This window comes from Astyanax mexicanus, chromosome 24, assembly GCF_023375975.1.
Source record: "Astyanax mexicanus isolate ESR-SI-001 chromosome 24, AstMex3_surface, whole genome shotgun sequence".
Taxonomy (NCBI): Eukaryota; Metazoa; Chordata; class Actinopteri; order Characiformes; family Acestrorhamphidae; genus Astyanax; species Astyanax mexicanus.
Window position 1 is genome coordinate 21,615,793 of NC_064431.1, and position 16,288 is coordinate 21,632,080.

General features: G+C 40.2%; 1 protein-coding gene across 1 annotated transcript; it reads right to left on the reverse strand.

Moving 5' to 3' along the window:
* Nucleotides 1-373: 373 nt before the first annotated feature.
* LOC103032024 (proline/arginine-rich end leucine-rich repeat protein) lies at nucleotides 374-10,944 on the reverse strand. The gene is made up of 3 exons (XM_007247741.4): nucleotides 10,641-10,944; nucleotides 4,607-5,589; nucleotides 374-3,749 (listed from the first exon to the last, which is right to left on the reverse strand). The coding sequence occupies exons 2-3, from the start codon at nucleotides 5,583-5,585 to the stop codon at nucleotides 3,583-3,585; spliced, it is 1,146 nt and encodes a 381-aa protein (XP_007247803.3). The 5' UTR covers nucleotides 5,586-5,589; nucleotides 10,641-10,944; the 3' UTR covers nucleotides 374-3,582.
* Between the last annotated feature and the right edge of the window lie 5,344 nt (nucleotides 10,945-16,288).

A 16,288-nucleotide genomic window follows, 5' to 3' on the forward strand; every position in this document is an offset into this window, starting at 1 on the left:
GTAACTGAACCTGGTAATCTTCCTTCTGAATATCATTGCAATCCCACTGCTATAACAATATTAGGAAAATAAAGATGGAAAACAAAGCAAGTGTATTGGAAATGGCAGTTGGAAAACTTACAGTGACTTATAATTTCAAAGCAATGCTTCATCAGTACCTGTACAAAAGTACAAAACAGGATATTGCATAGTGAATTAGCCAACCAGACACACATTATTAAAATTAGTATATCATCTATACCCTATACTATTGTTGTATTGTATAGTACGCAACTGGGATGAAGCCCTTGTCTTGAATGGATTTGAAAACAGACAACAGATTGTATTTCTTCCAAATGAGCAAAAATAAACAGAAATTACACTTAGATCTCAATAGAGAGCACCATGATAGAGACATTTATTTATACTGTACAGAAAAAAATTGCATATCAAATGAAGGCAAGAATATCTTGAATATCATGTAACCTTAAAAACACAGGCACATTAAAGACATTTTAACTACATGGTAGTCACGTTATTCCCCCGAGTCCATGTTCATCTTTTGTGGTAGGTTTAATGCCCATGTTGTTATGAGCTCATTTAGCACTTTGAGTCTAACCTCGATTTTATTTTGTAAGTAAATGTGACAAAACCCTATACATTGTGTTCTGTGGAACGCAATTCTCCTAAACATCACTGGAACATCCTCTGAATTTCCAGATTGTTTATGAGTTGTAATACTAGCATTGCTACAGGTAAGCTAATGCTACTGTGTGTCAGTGAAACGTGAGTACGCCAGTGCAGCCCATTGTGAAAAAAAAAGATAATTGAATTATGCTGAAATAGGTCTGTACTTAAGTTACCGTATTTTACATACTATAATTCACACTGGATTATAAGGCGCATTATAAGGTCTTACCACTGGGGGTGCCTAAGTAAATAAAACTTATTAAAAAAAATATCTTTTAAAGTCAAGTGAGCGCTGGATGTTAATCTACACAGATTTCTCTCCTTAAAACTGTTTATTTGGGTGAGTAATGCGCTTTTATTTACTTACAGTAAGCTTAGATTTCCAATATTTTAGCGTAATTTCCAATATTTTAGTAGCAGCACTAGCAGCAGTTAGCAGCAGAGCTAGATGCAGTTAGCAGCAGTGCTAGCCAAGTAAATTTAGCGCCCGACAGCACTACACTGAGTGTTCTGTTAACCCAGGGTGCTATTAGCTAGCGTTTTTCGCGGTTTGTCTAACGTAGCTTTTTTAACACGGTAAACATGCAGGCTACTGTCTGATATACTCTAAATGGCAAAAGAGCTAGCGTTGCGGTTAGCAGCTAATGCTAATGCTGCTGGAGAAACTTCACTGAAAACTTCTTTATAGAACTTTACTTCAGCAAAATGGATTTACTGCTTAAATCTCTGTGGAGTTGGGCAGTATTTATTGGGTTTGTTTGGGTTAACACTGAAATATTTAACTCTGTAAAATAACTTCAACACCGAACACAATTTAAATATGAATGAGTTAAAATAACTCTGAAATTTCAACTATCCAGTTTCATGTCCTCTTGCAAATTTAGATTTTTGTAATAGTTAATGTCCACATGTTGCATAATTATTGCATTTAAGTACCTATATTAGCAATAGGAAGGCTTTGTGGTGTCTAATTTTACACTTTGGTTCAGTATTTTGTACACTGCCAGCAGGAGAAAGCAAATGTAAATGCTTATAACAGCTTGTTTTATGCTAAAATACTATTTTTATAGCACCCACATACTGTATGTTTTGTCTACTGTATTTTTCGCATTATAAGGCGATTACGTTTAATACGTAAATGTCTTTTGTAAGAGTCAGGTTGTAAGAAGCAGTAAAGCCACTCCACTGATGTAAGTTACAGCCTCATACAGGAGTATCAGTTTAGTTCTCCAGCACCAGGACTCAAGACTGGAGCAGTATTAGCATTAAATCCCGTTCAGAGGTGAGAATTATCAGCCTGTACCCTGCACCTAAACCTAGCATGCACTGCTGGAGCAGCATTAGCATTACCTGTTACCACGGTCAGAGCTACATAGCTGTTTTAAGTGAGTATTATCAGCCTGTAGCCTGCTGCTAACCCCATCTAGCACTGCTGAAGCGGCATTAGCATTACCCGCTAACCACTAGTTAGCTCTTTCAATGTTTAGAGGCGAGTATGGTTTATTTGAAAGGCAGAGCTGTGGGGTGATTTCCGCTGTATTAATTCTGTCTTTGGTTGTGTAAAACTGTTACGCAGAAAATGAAATGGGGCAGATTCTGTTGTGGTCAACCAGAGCAGGCGTCTGGTTACACTAGCAGGCTATAAATGTTAGCCATCGATATTAAAGGTGAAAGCCACTGTGGTCAGTTTGATCTTGAAAGGCTTGTCAATGCAAGGCTATAGTTAGCTAGGTAAAAAAAAAACAACAACATATTTATTCAACTGCACTGTAACCAACTCCATTCCATATTCCATTCACTGCAATATTCTGTCCAGTTTACATTTTTCTACATGTTGACCCACTAAACACTTCCAAAAACATGCTAAATACTATCTGGTGTCGTTGTCATTCATGCATTTTTCCATGAAAATAGTTGTGATTTGGCTATGCCTTCAAATACTGGCAACATGCGAATGGTTAACAATGCATGTTCTATGTAGTTGGAAAAACTTTAACTAGTTTGTGTATGTTTTTACCTTTTGTAATGCCGAATGCTAATCATGTAATGTTTTTTTGCTAAATTATTATCAGACATGACTTATAGTAAACTAAGTTTGGGAGCAGGTGATCAGAATACTGAATAATTCCAGTCATTTTAGTTTAATGTTTAGTGTTCTACAGTTTGTTTGTAACCACATTGTAGATATACAGTGGTGCTTGAAAGTTTGTGAACCCTTCAGAATTTTCTATATTTCTGCATAAATATGACCTAAAACTTCATCAGATCTTTCACATATTTCAAGTCCTAAAAGTAGATAAAGAGAAGCAAGTTAAACAAAACAGACAAAAATATTATACTTGGTAATTTATTTATTGACCCAGTTGATCCATCAGTACATACTTGTAAATGGCTTAAGTATGTGAACCTCTAGGATTAGCAGTTAGTTTAAAGTTGAAATTAGAGTCAGGTGTTTTCAATCAATGGGAGGACAATCAGACATGAATAGACAGAGCCTGTTTTATTTAAAGAACAGGGATCTATCAAAAATTCTATATTCTGTAGTTTACAAACTTTCAAGCACCACTGTAATGTCGTACAGAATGTCTGTTAATGTACCTTGATTTCAAGGATATTTTACCTCATCGTTTTAATAATACATAAACATATCTTAAATGCAGAAATATTCATGCTCAAAAGTGTTACTCCTATTTTTAATATTTAATAAATATTTTTTAAGCTCATGAAGCTCAAAAATACATTCCTGAAGAAAAAAAAAAGAAAAGATTTAGCCATTTCTTGTGTTTTCCATAGTACTGCTTGAGTCAGTCAGTACTGTCAAGTGGACAGGGCCGCCGCTGCTGTGCACATATGTATATACATGCATGAACGTGTTCAAGAACTTCAATTTCAAAAAGGATCCAGACATTCCTTCTAGATCACGATGGAGTGGAGATGTCTAAAGCACATGATGACATCCATGGGGACAGGGGGACTCAAGTGGTTGCCATCCAGCCGCAAATACCTGAGCCTGGGCACGCTGTCATTGTCATGCACATCCTCGTTTGGCTTAAAGGGACAGATCTCCGTACCATTTAGACCTAGAAGAATGAGAAGATAATGGTGTTTAACAAGTAGGGACAAGCAAAATCAGAAAATATGCTTAAACAGTATCTTTGGAAAGTGCTACAACTGAATAAGTGACATGAAATTGGAACTGCAGTTAAAATATCTTAAAATACTGTCATTCTGGATGATCTGCAAAATCATTAAAATCAAAGCAAGTGGTACTCTGATGGCACTTCTCCACTGCACGGTGTCTACACTACTCAAATTGACTATACTTTTTTTGCTTTTCAATTAGTAAATTGGTGAATATGGTGGTACCTAGTATCTGGAACCAGGTAATTGATTACGAAAGGGTGGGCAATGGGGGCTGGAGTTCAGCAGAGCAGAGGTCAGAGTTGACCTGCTCAAATAGAAAAACTAAACCTGACAATTATTAGGTGAGATGAACCAGGTGTGTTGAGCAGAATGCATCATGAGAAGGGTTTAATGTAGTATCCAGTACCAAGATTTGATCTACAGGGAGTTTTTTTGGTATTGAAAAAACCTTTCAACCAGGCAAAGTACCAGTTTTGAGTTTACACTGGTAGACCTGCTCATTACATTCAAAAGTGGCTTTGAGTCGCTGTTGGTTTTACATAAAGAAAACTTGCTGTTGAGATACCAGATCATTTACAACTTGCATCTAAACATAAATGCATAGTGTTGTTTAAATTAGCTTGTGATGCTTTCACAATATATTATTTCTTGTAGATAAAATGTAATTATTTATATTTAAACTTCCACACACAAGATGAGTTAGATATGTGTCCCCCGACCTTGCTTACCGATAAAGATAAAGTGTATTGATACTGATAAATTAAAAAAGTACCAGCAGGTCGTTGTAACTTACTCTCAATATTGTTGTTGTTGAGGTGTAGATGCTCCAGGTGGCCGTTGAACAGTGGAACAGTGCTCAACTGGTTGTGAGCCAAGTGCAAATCAAGCAGTGTGCTGACATTAAACACCATCTTCGGGAGGCCTTTGTCGCTCAGCTGGTTGTAATTGAGTCTAACAAAAGCTAGATTCGAAAAGTCTTTGAAATAGTTCTCAGGAATGTCCTCAATGTTGTTTCTGTCCAAAAACAACTGGAAGATGCTGTTGGGTATATTTGGGGGCATCTTCCTGAGGATGTTGTGTGCCAGGTTGAGCTGTATTAGATTCTTAAGATCTTTGAAGACGTTCTTGCCCAGGTTGCTGTCGCTGATCTTGTTGTGGTGCAGATCCAGGAGTACGAGGTGTTCCATCTTGCTGAAAGCTCCCGGAGCGACCTTTGATATTTGGTTGCGGCTAAGTCGCAACTGCTCCAGGGAAGTTGGCAGAGCGCTGGGCACTTCCTTTAACTGGTTTCTTTCCATGTAGAGATACAGCAAATTTGGCAGCTTCTCAAACACTTGTTTGTCTATGGAGCGAACGCGGTTGTTCCCCAAATTTATCCACTTCAAGTCTGTGGCATTGTTGAAGGAGTCTGCACTCACTGAATCGATGTAATTGTTCTGTAGGTAGAGATAATGGGTGCGAAAGGGGATGATTGGGACCTTGCGGAGGTTGCGGTTCTCGCAGTAAAGAGCATTTGGGTAGGAAGGTGGACAGAAGCACTCTCTAGGACAGTCTGCGAAGGAGGAAGGTGGACCAAGGATGGGAGGGGGAAAATCAGTGGGCTCCTGAGGTTCGAGTTCCTTTTTGGGAGTTGAAGGAGAAGGTCTCTTTGGTACAGGTGGAGAAGGTTTCCTTGTGGTTGGGGGTTTTGGACGTGGCCTTGCACGCTGTCCCAAGACATCTGTGGTCAGGAGAAGGACTAGCAGAGAGCAATATCCAAGCCCAGCCTTCATGGTCCTGAGTCAGAAAGAGGGATATGAAAAGATTTAACTGTATTGCATTATATAACCTTATATGTACATTTGTTTTGTTACCTAGAGCAGGGGTTGGAAATGGCGACCAATGATGGGCGCGTCTAGCACAATTTACTCAGTTTCCAGCTCTAGCAGACCTACTAAACTTGCCAATTAAATCATGTATGCTTGACCAGGGAATCTATCCAACTGTGCAGGAAACCGGCCCTCCAGGAAAATAACTGCCCATCCCTGACTGACCTCTGTCAAGGGAAGGAAGTTTTGGTCCTGGAAAGTTGGACTAGATTCCCTCATACAGCCCACAGTTGTGGAGTATTCCTAATTGATCACACCTGCTTCAGTCTACCTGTTAATTGGCAGATTTTGTAGGTTATGTATGTTTAAATGGAAAAGTCAAACTGTGCTAGACTCCAAACCAGACAAATTTGATAGAGCACCATCAAACAGCTGAGAGTTTATACCCCTCCAACTAGTCTGGCATAGGCATGGTGCCAATTAGTCCAGGATTTCTATTCAATTCCATTGGTAATTTTTTTTTACAGGGACTAATTAAGCTGAGTATGAACTTGCATCTTTGGGCAATGGGTAACCTAGTTGCTGATTGGGTGCCCACAAACATCTGAACATATAGGGACGGTTTTCCACACATTGATTAAGCCTAATTGTAGATGCGGTAAAATGCTCTGTAGTCCAAGACTAGGCTTTGATCCTACCTAGGTTATTGACCTATAGTGTATAACCTTTGGTGTTCTCTCAAAAAAGATTTGTAACTGGGATGGTACCCTCAAGGGTATGTCTTCAGTACTATTGGTTAAGGTACAAAAATATATATACCGTACTGTATATTTCTTTGCCGCTGTTTTTCCATACTTTTACTGGTCACGTTTGGACCTGAACTATCATGCCGTACCTTTGAGGGTACTTTTGTAGCATTCAAACAAAATTTTGTGTGACAGTGTATGTTATGAGTTTTTAGCCCTCCCTTGAGTTCCTATACCATGGTTGACTGACACATATAGGGTACCATTTCCTGTTCGTGGGGAAGGAAAACACACCATATGTTAACAACATGCCAGAGAGATGTGAGTAAGTGGTCCCTTGATGCTGTCGCAGAGGTCAAGGTATGCAGACACACTCTGTGGTCGACTGGATCTCTACAGATTTCACAGGCTCTTAAATAAACACCCCAGCAGCAGATTTTCCAGGTTCCCCTCCAGTCTCAGGGTACGCAGCTCCAGATAAAGGCACTTTTGTGCACGGCTGAACCTGAGAACAGGAGACTGAGCCTCAATGAGGGAAACAGAGAGTCCTGAAAACCCTGGAGATCTTGGAGGAAACCAGCGATTGCCAGTCACAGCATTGCTATGTCTTCTGCTACTTCTGCACTCTGTGCCAAAGTTAGCTCAACTTCAAAGGTTGATAGATCTCTGGAGGAACATGTGGGAACGAGTTACCGTTATTACCGTAAAATACGTATCTCTGTAGAGGTATGTATGACGGTGCCAGGAAGCCCAAGCTCTATTGCTATGTGACTTCTACATGTTTGGACACCCTGGCTAGTCCCATGCTCATCGTTAGGATTTCATAGTTTATATTTCAGGTTGTAGACTGTATTTGTCTGGTTTAGTGGCAGAAGGCAATTTAACCTCTCAAAAATTGTGTGCATGTTGTAACGATTCACTTTTTCTTGCACTTGGAATCCATACCAGGTTACACAACAGAAAAGAAGTGAGCTGTGTTCTGTCTACGTCTGTTATTCATATTAAACACTAGATATATCTGGGTTAGAGTGTTTTTCATTTCTGGCAACCATGGAGAGCTTTTTGGGGCATTTGTTCATTCAGGGTTTCTGCCGAAATCAAGGATATTAAAAAGACCACCTTGGCGTAAACGTCTCTACTCTCCAGGGATGGCTTATACTAGATTTTAGAGCCTTGTGGTGATCACTTTTATTCGATTGCTTGATTTGATCTGGATGGTCAGGATCACTACCCCAGCTTATCCCAAAACTATTTCATCAGTCCACTCAATTTCTTCACTCAACTCAACTTGGGGGGTCTTTAAACCCCTCTAGCACACACATTATTAGGCATGGTTCCAATAGGTTCATGTTTGTTTATATGCTCTAGAGAACTCTATTCTATAGAGACTACTTCTCTACATACACTAGACAAGATGTTTGTGTGCATTTGCACATGTCTGTCAGTAATAGGGGCTTAAATTTGAAATAGATGAATGCAACATTCATTGGAAGGGATGTCCACAAACATTTGGACACATAGTATAAGTTGGATACATTACATGTTTTCATACATATATTATAAATTTGTTGGTATCTCCATTTTTACTTTTTGATTTTTCACTTTTTGACATAATGTAAGACCGGCAGTTGTTGTTTACATTATGTCATGATTTCATGATGAATGGACCAATAGAAATGCTCAAAAATGAAAACATTGGAGTACACCCATTTTACATTGACTTCCACTGACAGTTAAGATACACAGTATAGGTATATACTATACACAGCACTATATACACAGCAACTGTGTGCAAAAAGTTGGACACCATACTGCAAACAACACAGGGCTGATCTGGTGTCAGTTTAAGCTCAGGACATACAGTACAAGTCCTAAGAGCCTGTTTGCCTATTTGATCAGAATCAGATGTTTGGCTCCCACCATCTGGCTGAGTGACAGCTGCCTCATCACAAAGACCAGGCAGCAGGGGCGGGGCCTGGGGAGCAAGGCAACCTGGGAAAATATGGGATTGTTTATTAATTCAACTGGATGCCTGATTTAGGTGGGGTTCAGTGGAGAATAGCTGTCAGTGCAGAGCTAGCCATTCGGTCATGTACTGTATAAATCTATGTATGAAGGCCTCCATTCAGAACTCTATTCAGGAGGCAGATTTACTGTGCTAAACATTTGCTACCATTGCTCTGCAAGTCTGATCCAGACTTGATACACACAAGTAAATATTTAGTGGTGTTCAAATAGCAAGGAAATGACTTTTGCTGGGCCAGGATAAATAATAAAACATTTAATCCCCAGTCTGCGCAGTGTTGGCACTTGTCTCTACTGTTTACGCTTTTTCACATATTTCGGAAAAAAAACACTGTTGTCTGAAACAAGAAGCTTAAAACAGAGAAGTTCAGCTACAAGCTTGATTGAGAGATCAGATTGGGTTTTCAGGTCAGATCCCATCAGACAGAAATTAGTACTAAGTTATGCATGTGGGAGATTGTGCATAAAACATGGACAATTTTATCCAGATGTCACTGATCAATGTGGGTGGTTATATTAGCCATCTATGGCATGGAGGAATGTTAAATGCCTGCAAGGCTTCATAAGTGCAATGTCCCATTCATCTGGCACCCACTATCAGGCCTTTGTGTTACAGATAACACTTCTCTACAGAGGTATTCGGGAGAAGAAGATGGGGCGGGGTATTGATCAAACATCCTGATCTCACTAAGCATCACAGAAATAGACCTACAGCTAATAGAAACCCAACTCTCACTGGACACTGGACACTGGACTCTCTCTGACTTTTACCAGTGGAATAATTTCTTTATTCCTTTTTGCTGTTCCTTTACATGTTCCCTTTTATGAAATTTGAAAATGTAGATTTGTTATAGAACAGAATGAGCAAAGAATAATCCTGATGGTCTCAACAGTCTAAGAACTTTTATGGGAACAGCTCAGAAGCTAATTAAGTGGAAATCCATAAACCAAATACTTGCTGGGATTACTAGCACCACAGGATTCTGGCAAACAGTGCAAGATTGTGAGGACTAGAGAAATGCATGTTGCTTTAAAAAGCTGCAAAAAATAATTGGGCGAACAGTTGGTTAAACAAATGGCATTCATTTATGCTGGAGGTTGTTTAGAATGGAAACCTGTAGCCTTATAAAGATGCAGAGCTGGAAGAAGAGAACCAGTCTTAGGTCATAATTTCTGCAGGAGAAACAACCTTTTAGAACTTGTTGGCCTGTAGGTTTTTCATTAAAACTCTACAGCAGTGTTCTATAGAAAAGTTCTTAGAGCCTCTCTTTTGAGACCTTCTACTGTCAAGATTTGCACCATTCTTGGGCAACTCTTTTACCTGTGAGTTAACCATTTATCCTCCACAGCAGTGTTTTTCAACCCTTGTGCAGAGCTTTCTGTTCCCCAGATATCCAGACACCTGAATCAAATGCTTGGCCCATTAACAAGCCCTTCCAGAGTCCCAGAGCGTGTGTAAGACCAGAAATCCCGTAAAATGTGCAGGATTGGGAGACTCCAGGACCATTGTTGGGAACCACAGCTGCACAGCTCTTGGCTTTTCTAAATCAAGGGTGTCCAATCCTACCCACAAAGGGCCAGTGTGGTTGCAGGCTTTCAACCAGCCAAGCAGAAGCCTAGGTAATCAGTTGAAGACTGACCAATTGATAAAACAAGTGGAATCATATTTCCCCAACAGTACCTGTTTCTGGAATTTTTTCTCTACATTAAGGTTTTCAAGTACTGGTCCTGGAGGTACCCTGCCCTGCACATTTTGGTGCCTTCCCTGCCATTGATCAACACACCTAAAGAGCTTGGATGAGAGTACCAGTCTGATGAAAGAACATTTCTCAGAGCCTCTGTTCAGACACCTTCTCTTGCCAAGATTTGCATCATTCTTTGACAACCTGTTAAAATGTATTTTTATCATTTGCCCTCTAGAGCTTTGTTTCTCAATCCTGTCTCTTCAACCTGCCCTTCTCTTGATCATCACACCTGAATCCACCAAAAGGTTTGAGAAATACTCCTCTACAGCTTGACTCTTGGGCTCTTTAGGTCTTTATTTACAAAGTTAACGACAAAGTAGAAACACAAGTCACTGTTTTTTTGAAGACTGACCAGGTGATTGAACAGGTGAAATTTAAAGTTCTGCTGCTGATTGTTTCAGAGGGAAACCTGCAGCCACACCAGCCTTTTATGGGTAAGATTGGACATCACTGCTCTAGGTAGTCCTACTTATTGAATAAAGAACAAAAAAGATCTTTCTTACCTGCTGCTGGTACTTGCCCTCTTCTTTTATGCCTTTTCAAGTCGTCTCCTTCACACTTTGGGGTTTCTGTCCTCCTTCTCTCTCCCTCTCTCTCTGTCCCTCCCTTCTTTCTCTCCTCTCTCTCTCTCTCTCTCTCCCTCTCTCACCCCCTTTTGCTGTCTTTGCTCTCCTCCGTGAGGCAGCCTGGCTATTGGGTCTTTACTTCTCTGCCTTTTACTCTGTTCACTCTGTTGAAGGTCAACAATGCTGTGTGTGTCTATTTCTCTCTCTCTCTATTTCACTCCCTCTCTCTTTTCCCCCCTCCGCCCTCATGAAAAAAAAAATGTGTCTAAGATTAAATCTGAATGCCCATCCCTCTCAATGAGGAGGGCTTGCTTCCATCACCTTCCCTGTATGGGTTTGTATTGGTTTGTGAGAGTGTGAGTGGGGTGGGTGGCTTGGTTGGTTGATGTGTGGAAGTGTGTGTGAAAAGGAAGGGCTGGCAAAAAATGTGAAAAAAATATGTCAGGACCAAAAATCTTATATTTGGACAGAGTCTGAGCAGTGCTGTGTTTTGCCCAGTCACGAGGATACTTGGCCAAGTTCTCGGCAAGCTTCATGTGCCTTTTATTTAATTTGGCCAATGATCCCATGCAATCCCAGGATTGCAACTTTCCCCTCTCCAGACTGGATTTTTGCAAAGTCCACTCTTGAAGCTGGTATGATTTTTCTGCTTTGACCTTGGCAAATAAATAAACACCCATCAAGAGCTTAAACAAACCCTAATTGCAAGGGCTTCCTGTGGGGACAGCTTTCCTAGTCCCATCCCCCTGCAGCTGAAGGCCTGACATTAAGAACCATTAGCAGAACATTCTCATAGAGTTTCGCCTGCAGCTGGACAGCTGATGAGGAAAACATGAGGAGGTACTGTATGTGCACCAGCAACCCCCACCCAACCTCTGAGGTCAAACTACTTGGCCAAGAAGTTGATTGTTGGAATGGAATAAAACATACAGAATGTGTTATATGGAAGTGATTACAAAGTTTATAGTAAAAGGATTATTAGTTTATTCAGGAAAACTGTACAATTGGAAGGAAGCTCCAGGACCTTCTTGGATGCCTCTATCCTGGATACAAGATGAGTTACCATTGAAGGTACAGTCCATGGAAGCATACAGGTTCCATATAACATCCTGCAGCACATTTGCCCACAGACGTTGCAGCTGTGCCTATAGATCCTGCTGTACACTCATAGGTTGTTGAAACTGACATTGTACCTGATGCCATTAATGCTCAATTGGTAATAAATTGACCAGGTGACCAGGCAGATCAGGAAAGTGTTCCAAACTGGTGGAGACATTCCTAGGAAAACCTTGCAGTATGTGGGCGAGCATTACCCTGCTAAAACATGCCAGCTTGAAACTCATGCACACAATGTCCCGCACACATCACTGAGTTGTTAGTGTTCCTTGTATCACTACTAAGGGGTGACCAACTATTGATGCAATGGAATAGCTCCGCAGATCATCATATCTCGTCATCGTGAGATCCCAACTAAAACCTGGATTTAGAAGTAAAATCTAACACAGTACTAGTTTATAGCTGTCCAAATTTCATGTTAATGACAACACAACGAATAAAGACAGTGAGTGGTGTCTGGCTGAGAGATGGCCTAGATGGTTGGAAATTATTGTCCAATGATGCAATTTGACTCTCGCACTCAAAGAACTCTCACCGAGAGGAACACTATCCAAAAGTAGCTAGGTGCAGCCGGTCACAATCGTTATGAAATACCCCACTTTATTTAATCTCAGACCTGCATGAGCAAAATGCACTGGCTACTGTTAAACCTCACTCACAAGATAACACGTCACAACTCATACAAGCCATCCCATTGAAGCCAAAGATTAATGTACAGCTTCTGTCCCATTAATTTCCATGAGTCAAAGACCTCTAGAAGCATTTTATGTCATTGCTAGAATGGTTTTGCCATTTTCCAACCCAAGCATTTGAAGTTTATGTATGTGGTTCTGATCCAAACATGTTTTCCAGCTTGCTGGGAACTGGCAAATGGTAACTCATAGCAATAAAATTAGCAAAAAAGTCAGAGGGTGGATCTTCTCCATCTCCTCAAAGTTTTAAATATTCTCTAGGGGGATGACTAACCCCTGCTCTGCTGATCCAAAAAGCAATCAGTTTGGTTCTCAATGTTCTCAGACTCTCGCGACCAGCACTGCTAGATCAAGCAACGACTTACATTGGTTTACATTGTTATATATATCCAGCACTCTTCGTTTATGTGAACATGCATATGTGTGTGTGTGTTGGATATGACTGGTTCTCTGCACACTCTCTGTATGACTCATTGTGACATTTTAGTTCTACTCCATGAGACAAATTAGGTCAGATCACCCACCCATTGAGTGCAGTGATATTCACACCAGGGGAAGCGACTTTTGGCCCGAAAACTGCTGGATGAGTTCAATTTTACGTGTGAATGCTTTTTAAAACTGACATCAGAAGCAGCAAAGGGTTACCACCAACAGAAAATGGTACAATGACAAAAGTATTGGGACACATTTTTCCTCAAGAAATAATCTCTCCTGTTTCTACTGCATAGGGAAAACTTTCTGCAAGAATCTGAAGAGCTGTTCTGTAAGGATTTGATTGAATTCAGCAGTAAGAGCTTGCTCAAGTGACAAAACTACAAGCAGGGTTGCCAGGTCAAACAAAAATGTCCAGGCCAAGGTTAATCTAAAAACCCACCCCTCAGAAGCTTAAACTAGCCCAAAATATATGTCTGTCACACTTTTAAACAACTATGAGTGTACGATTAGTATTTTGTTTATAAGAGATTTATTATCAGTATTGCTATTTATCTTTAAGTCATTAACATGATTGTAACTTTAGTATTTTATTAGTTCTTTTATAACTGTTTTATATCCCAGTCAACATTTAATAACAACATAATTAGCAAAAAAAAGAACTGATTTTTACTAATTTCTGTTTTTGCCCCTCCTGAACTCTCTTCCAATGGAAGTTTATATTTACATTACATTACATTTGGCAGACGCTTTTGTCCAAAGCGACTTACAATAGTAAAGTACATAACATCTTTAGAAAGGGCTTAAAGGAGGTCAAAGGGAAATAATAGGATAGAGGAGTGAAGGAGGGGAAGAAGGAAATGAGGTTAGAAGTAATTAGTGTGTTAGAGGTGTTAGGAGAGTAGGTGCTCTTTGAAAAGCTCTGTTCTCAGGAGTTTCTTAAAGATAGAGAGAGATTCTCCTGATCTGGTAGTGGAACGTAGTTTGTTCCACCATTGGGGAACTTTGTATGAGAACAGAGTTCCCCAATGGTGGAACAAACTACCTTCCATTTTTAGATGGTAATTTTTAAAAGTAGCCCAAAAAACTAAACAAGCCCAATTTGGCAGGAAAACCGTGAAACTGGAGACTCTGAAAACTCTTTAAGTGATGAGTCAAGTTACAAGCGGCATATGTAGTTGAGATGTTTTTGCTAATTAATTATGATGTGGTGAAGTGATATACTAATCTGATTGGTCAAACAAATTCTTCCAAACATGTCACTTCTGCACTCCAAATCTTTTGGACCTTTGCTAAACATTGCTAAACGTTATTATGACATTCTCTGTTAGCTGGGTTGCTTAAATAGCCAGCATGATAACCAGCCAGGCTGTTACAGACCCACACTCGAACACACCCACTAGAGACAAACTTGGGGAGGCGTGAGTGATTGTGTTTTGTGAATGCAGGGTTAGATTTTTGAGGTTAGGATGCTGGATGATCTGATCACCACAGCACCTCATCCCCAACTGCCAATTTATCCCATCTTGAAGAAAGTATTGGATGCAGCACCATCATTCCAGACAACACAGTCCTTTTATTGCTCCACCGCGTAATGCTGCAAGGGCATGGTGCCAATAGGTTTAAGTTTGTTTATCAGCTTAAGCAACTCAGCTATTTGACTTCTACAGACACTAGATAAGCTGTGTGTGTGCAAGGGCATTTGGGCCTATTGTAGATCACGGTTCGTACAGGCTAATCTTTCAGAACTATAATGAATATGTTGTATAAGGCGTGGGAACCCAACCTTTGACCAAGTGCAGAAATACTAGTTTTCAGTCATTTACTGGATTAGTGAACATCCGCACTTTGCTCACCGACCACATACTCATGCAAGTTTTACAATGTGGAACATTAGCTAGTCCTATCCTAACCAGTGTCTTAAGCAAAACCTGACATGGGGCATCCCCTCATCTAAACCACAGCTATACATCCTCTACTAAAGAAACACTTAATCATTTCCCCCTACCAGCTACCGGAGAAGCTGATCTTGCAGGTGCAGGGTGTGCAAGTGTGACAGTTTTTTTTTCAGATTTTAAGGAAAAATTGGGGTTTACCACATAAATCTGTGGTAGCAGAAAAAAAGTGAACTTGCTCTTACAGCCTACAACACCCTTATGGTAAGTGAGGAGGGATGAGAATAGGAAAGACAAGGGGATAGATTTATATTTCACAATTCAACACTGAGGGTTGAGTCTCAATGAGTTTGAGTTTCACTTAGTACAAAATGCTTGCCTTTTTAATACATTTGTCATTACATATTAGGACCTTTGATTTTTTTTGTTTTATTTATGACACAGTTAGTCTCTGTACTCAATCAAAAATACTTGGGGCTTTACCACCACAGTTGTTGGGAACTTTCAATTTGTATAGTTAACATTTTGACCAATGAAAGGACCAATAAAAATGCTCTGAAATGACAATAAAGTCAATAAAGTGTTTTTTCCACTCCTGAGATTTAAATTTGTGTGACAGTGAGGATACTGTATGTAAGCTTGCCTTAGGCTTTCACTTCTCTAACACTTTACAAATGCTTCCTCACAAGCGCCAATCACCTGACAAATCTGATAACTTTATGGGCACATCAAATTTAATGAACAGACATTATTTATTTAACGACTTATTGTGTATCGTCAATTACGATACACTGATATGCAGCGCAGTTAATCAGACAAGCATGGGTGCCAGCGCTAATCTGTTTCAGAATGATGAGTTCCCCATTCTTCTGGTATTAATTTGCAGGCTGACGGATTTACGGTGCGCTCGTTGTTCGTCAGATGTTAGTAATGCGAGACAGGCCAAGATAGACGTTAGACTCCATACACCTCTTTAAAAACTGCAGTCCTCTTCTGCGTTGCATATGCTCATGCAGATACCAGACACCAGACACTCAGACATGCAGATCTCCCGTATGCAGATGTTGTGAACATGTGCAAACCACATCTACCCACACACACCTCCAGACTCGTGCTGGTTCTGTCTGCCGTACAGATGTGCAAAAGTGTGGATGGCAGCACTGTAATCTTGTTTGTTAATGTAAAATCTCATGAAGCCGGTGCAGCTTGTGCTCCACCCAGCAGTGATGTCATTTACCACATCCGATCATTTGGTTCATGTGGATGGTTTGTTTTTGGGGTTCAAGGTGTTCATGGCGTTTTCACTTCGATCAACTGTAATAAAAGCCCAGCTGTTCCTTTTCTCACTCACTTAATGAGCACAGAACAGCCCTGTATATATTCCCTATATGGGCCTATACGTATGTGTAGTCCACCAGCAGATGTTCAACACTGACTCTGTTTTCATGGT

Excerpts from the sequence above, each read along its gene's own strand:
- LOC103032024 (XM_007247741.4), bottom strand. The coding sequence starts at position 5,585 with ATGAAGGCTGGGCTTGGATATTGCTCTCTGCTAGTCCTTCTCCTGACC. Across the intron at positions 3,750-4,606 it reads CAACAACAACAATATTGAGA|GTCTAAATGGTACGGAGATC; the intron begins GTAAGTTACAAC and ends TCATTCTTCTAG.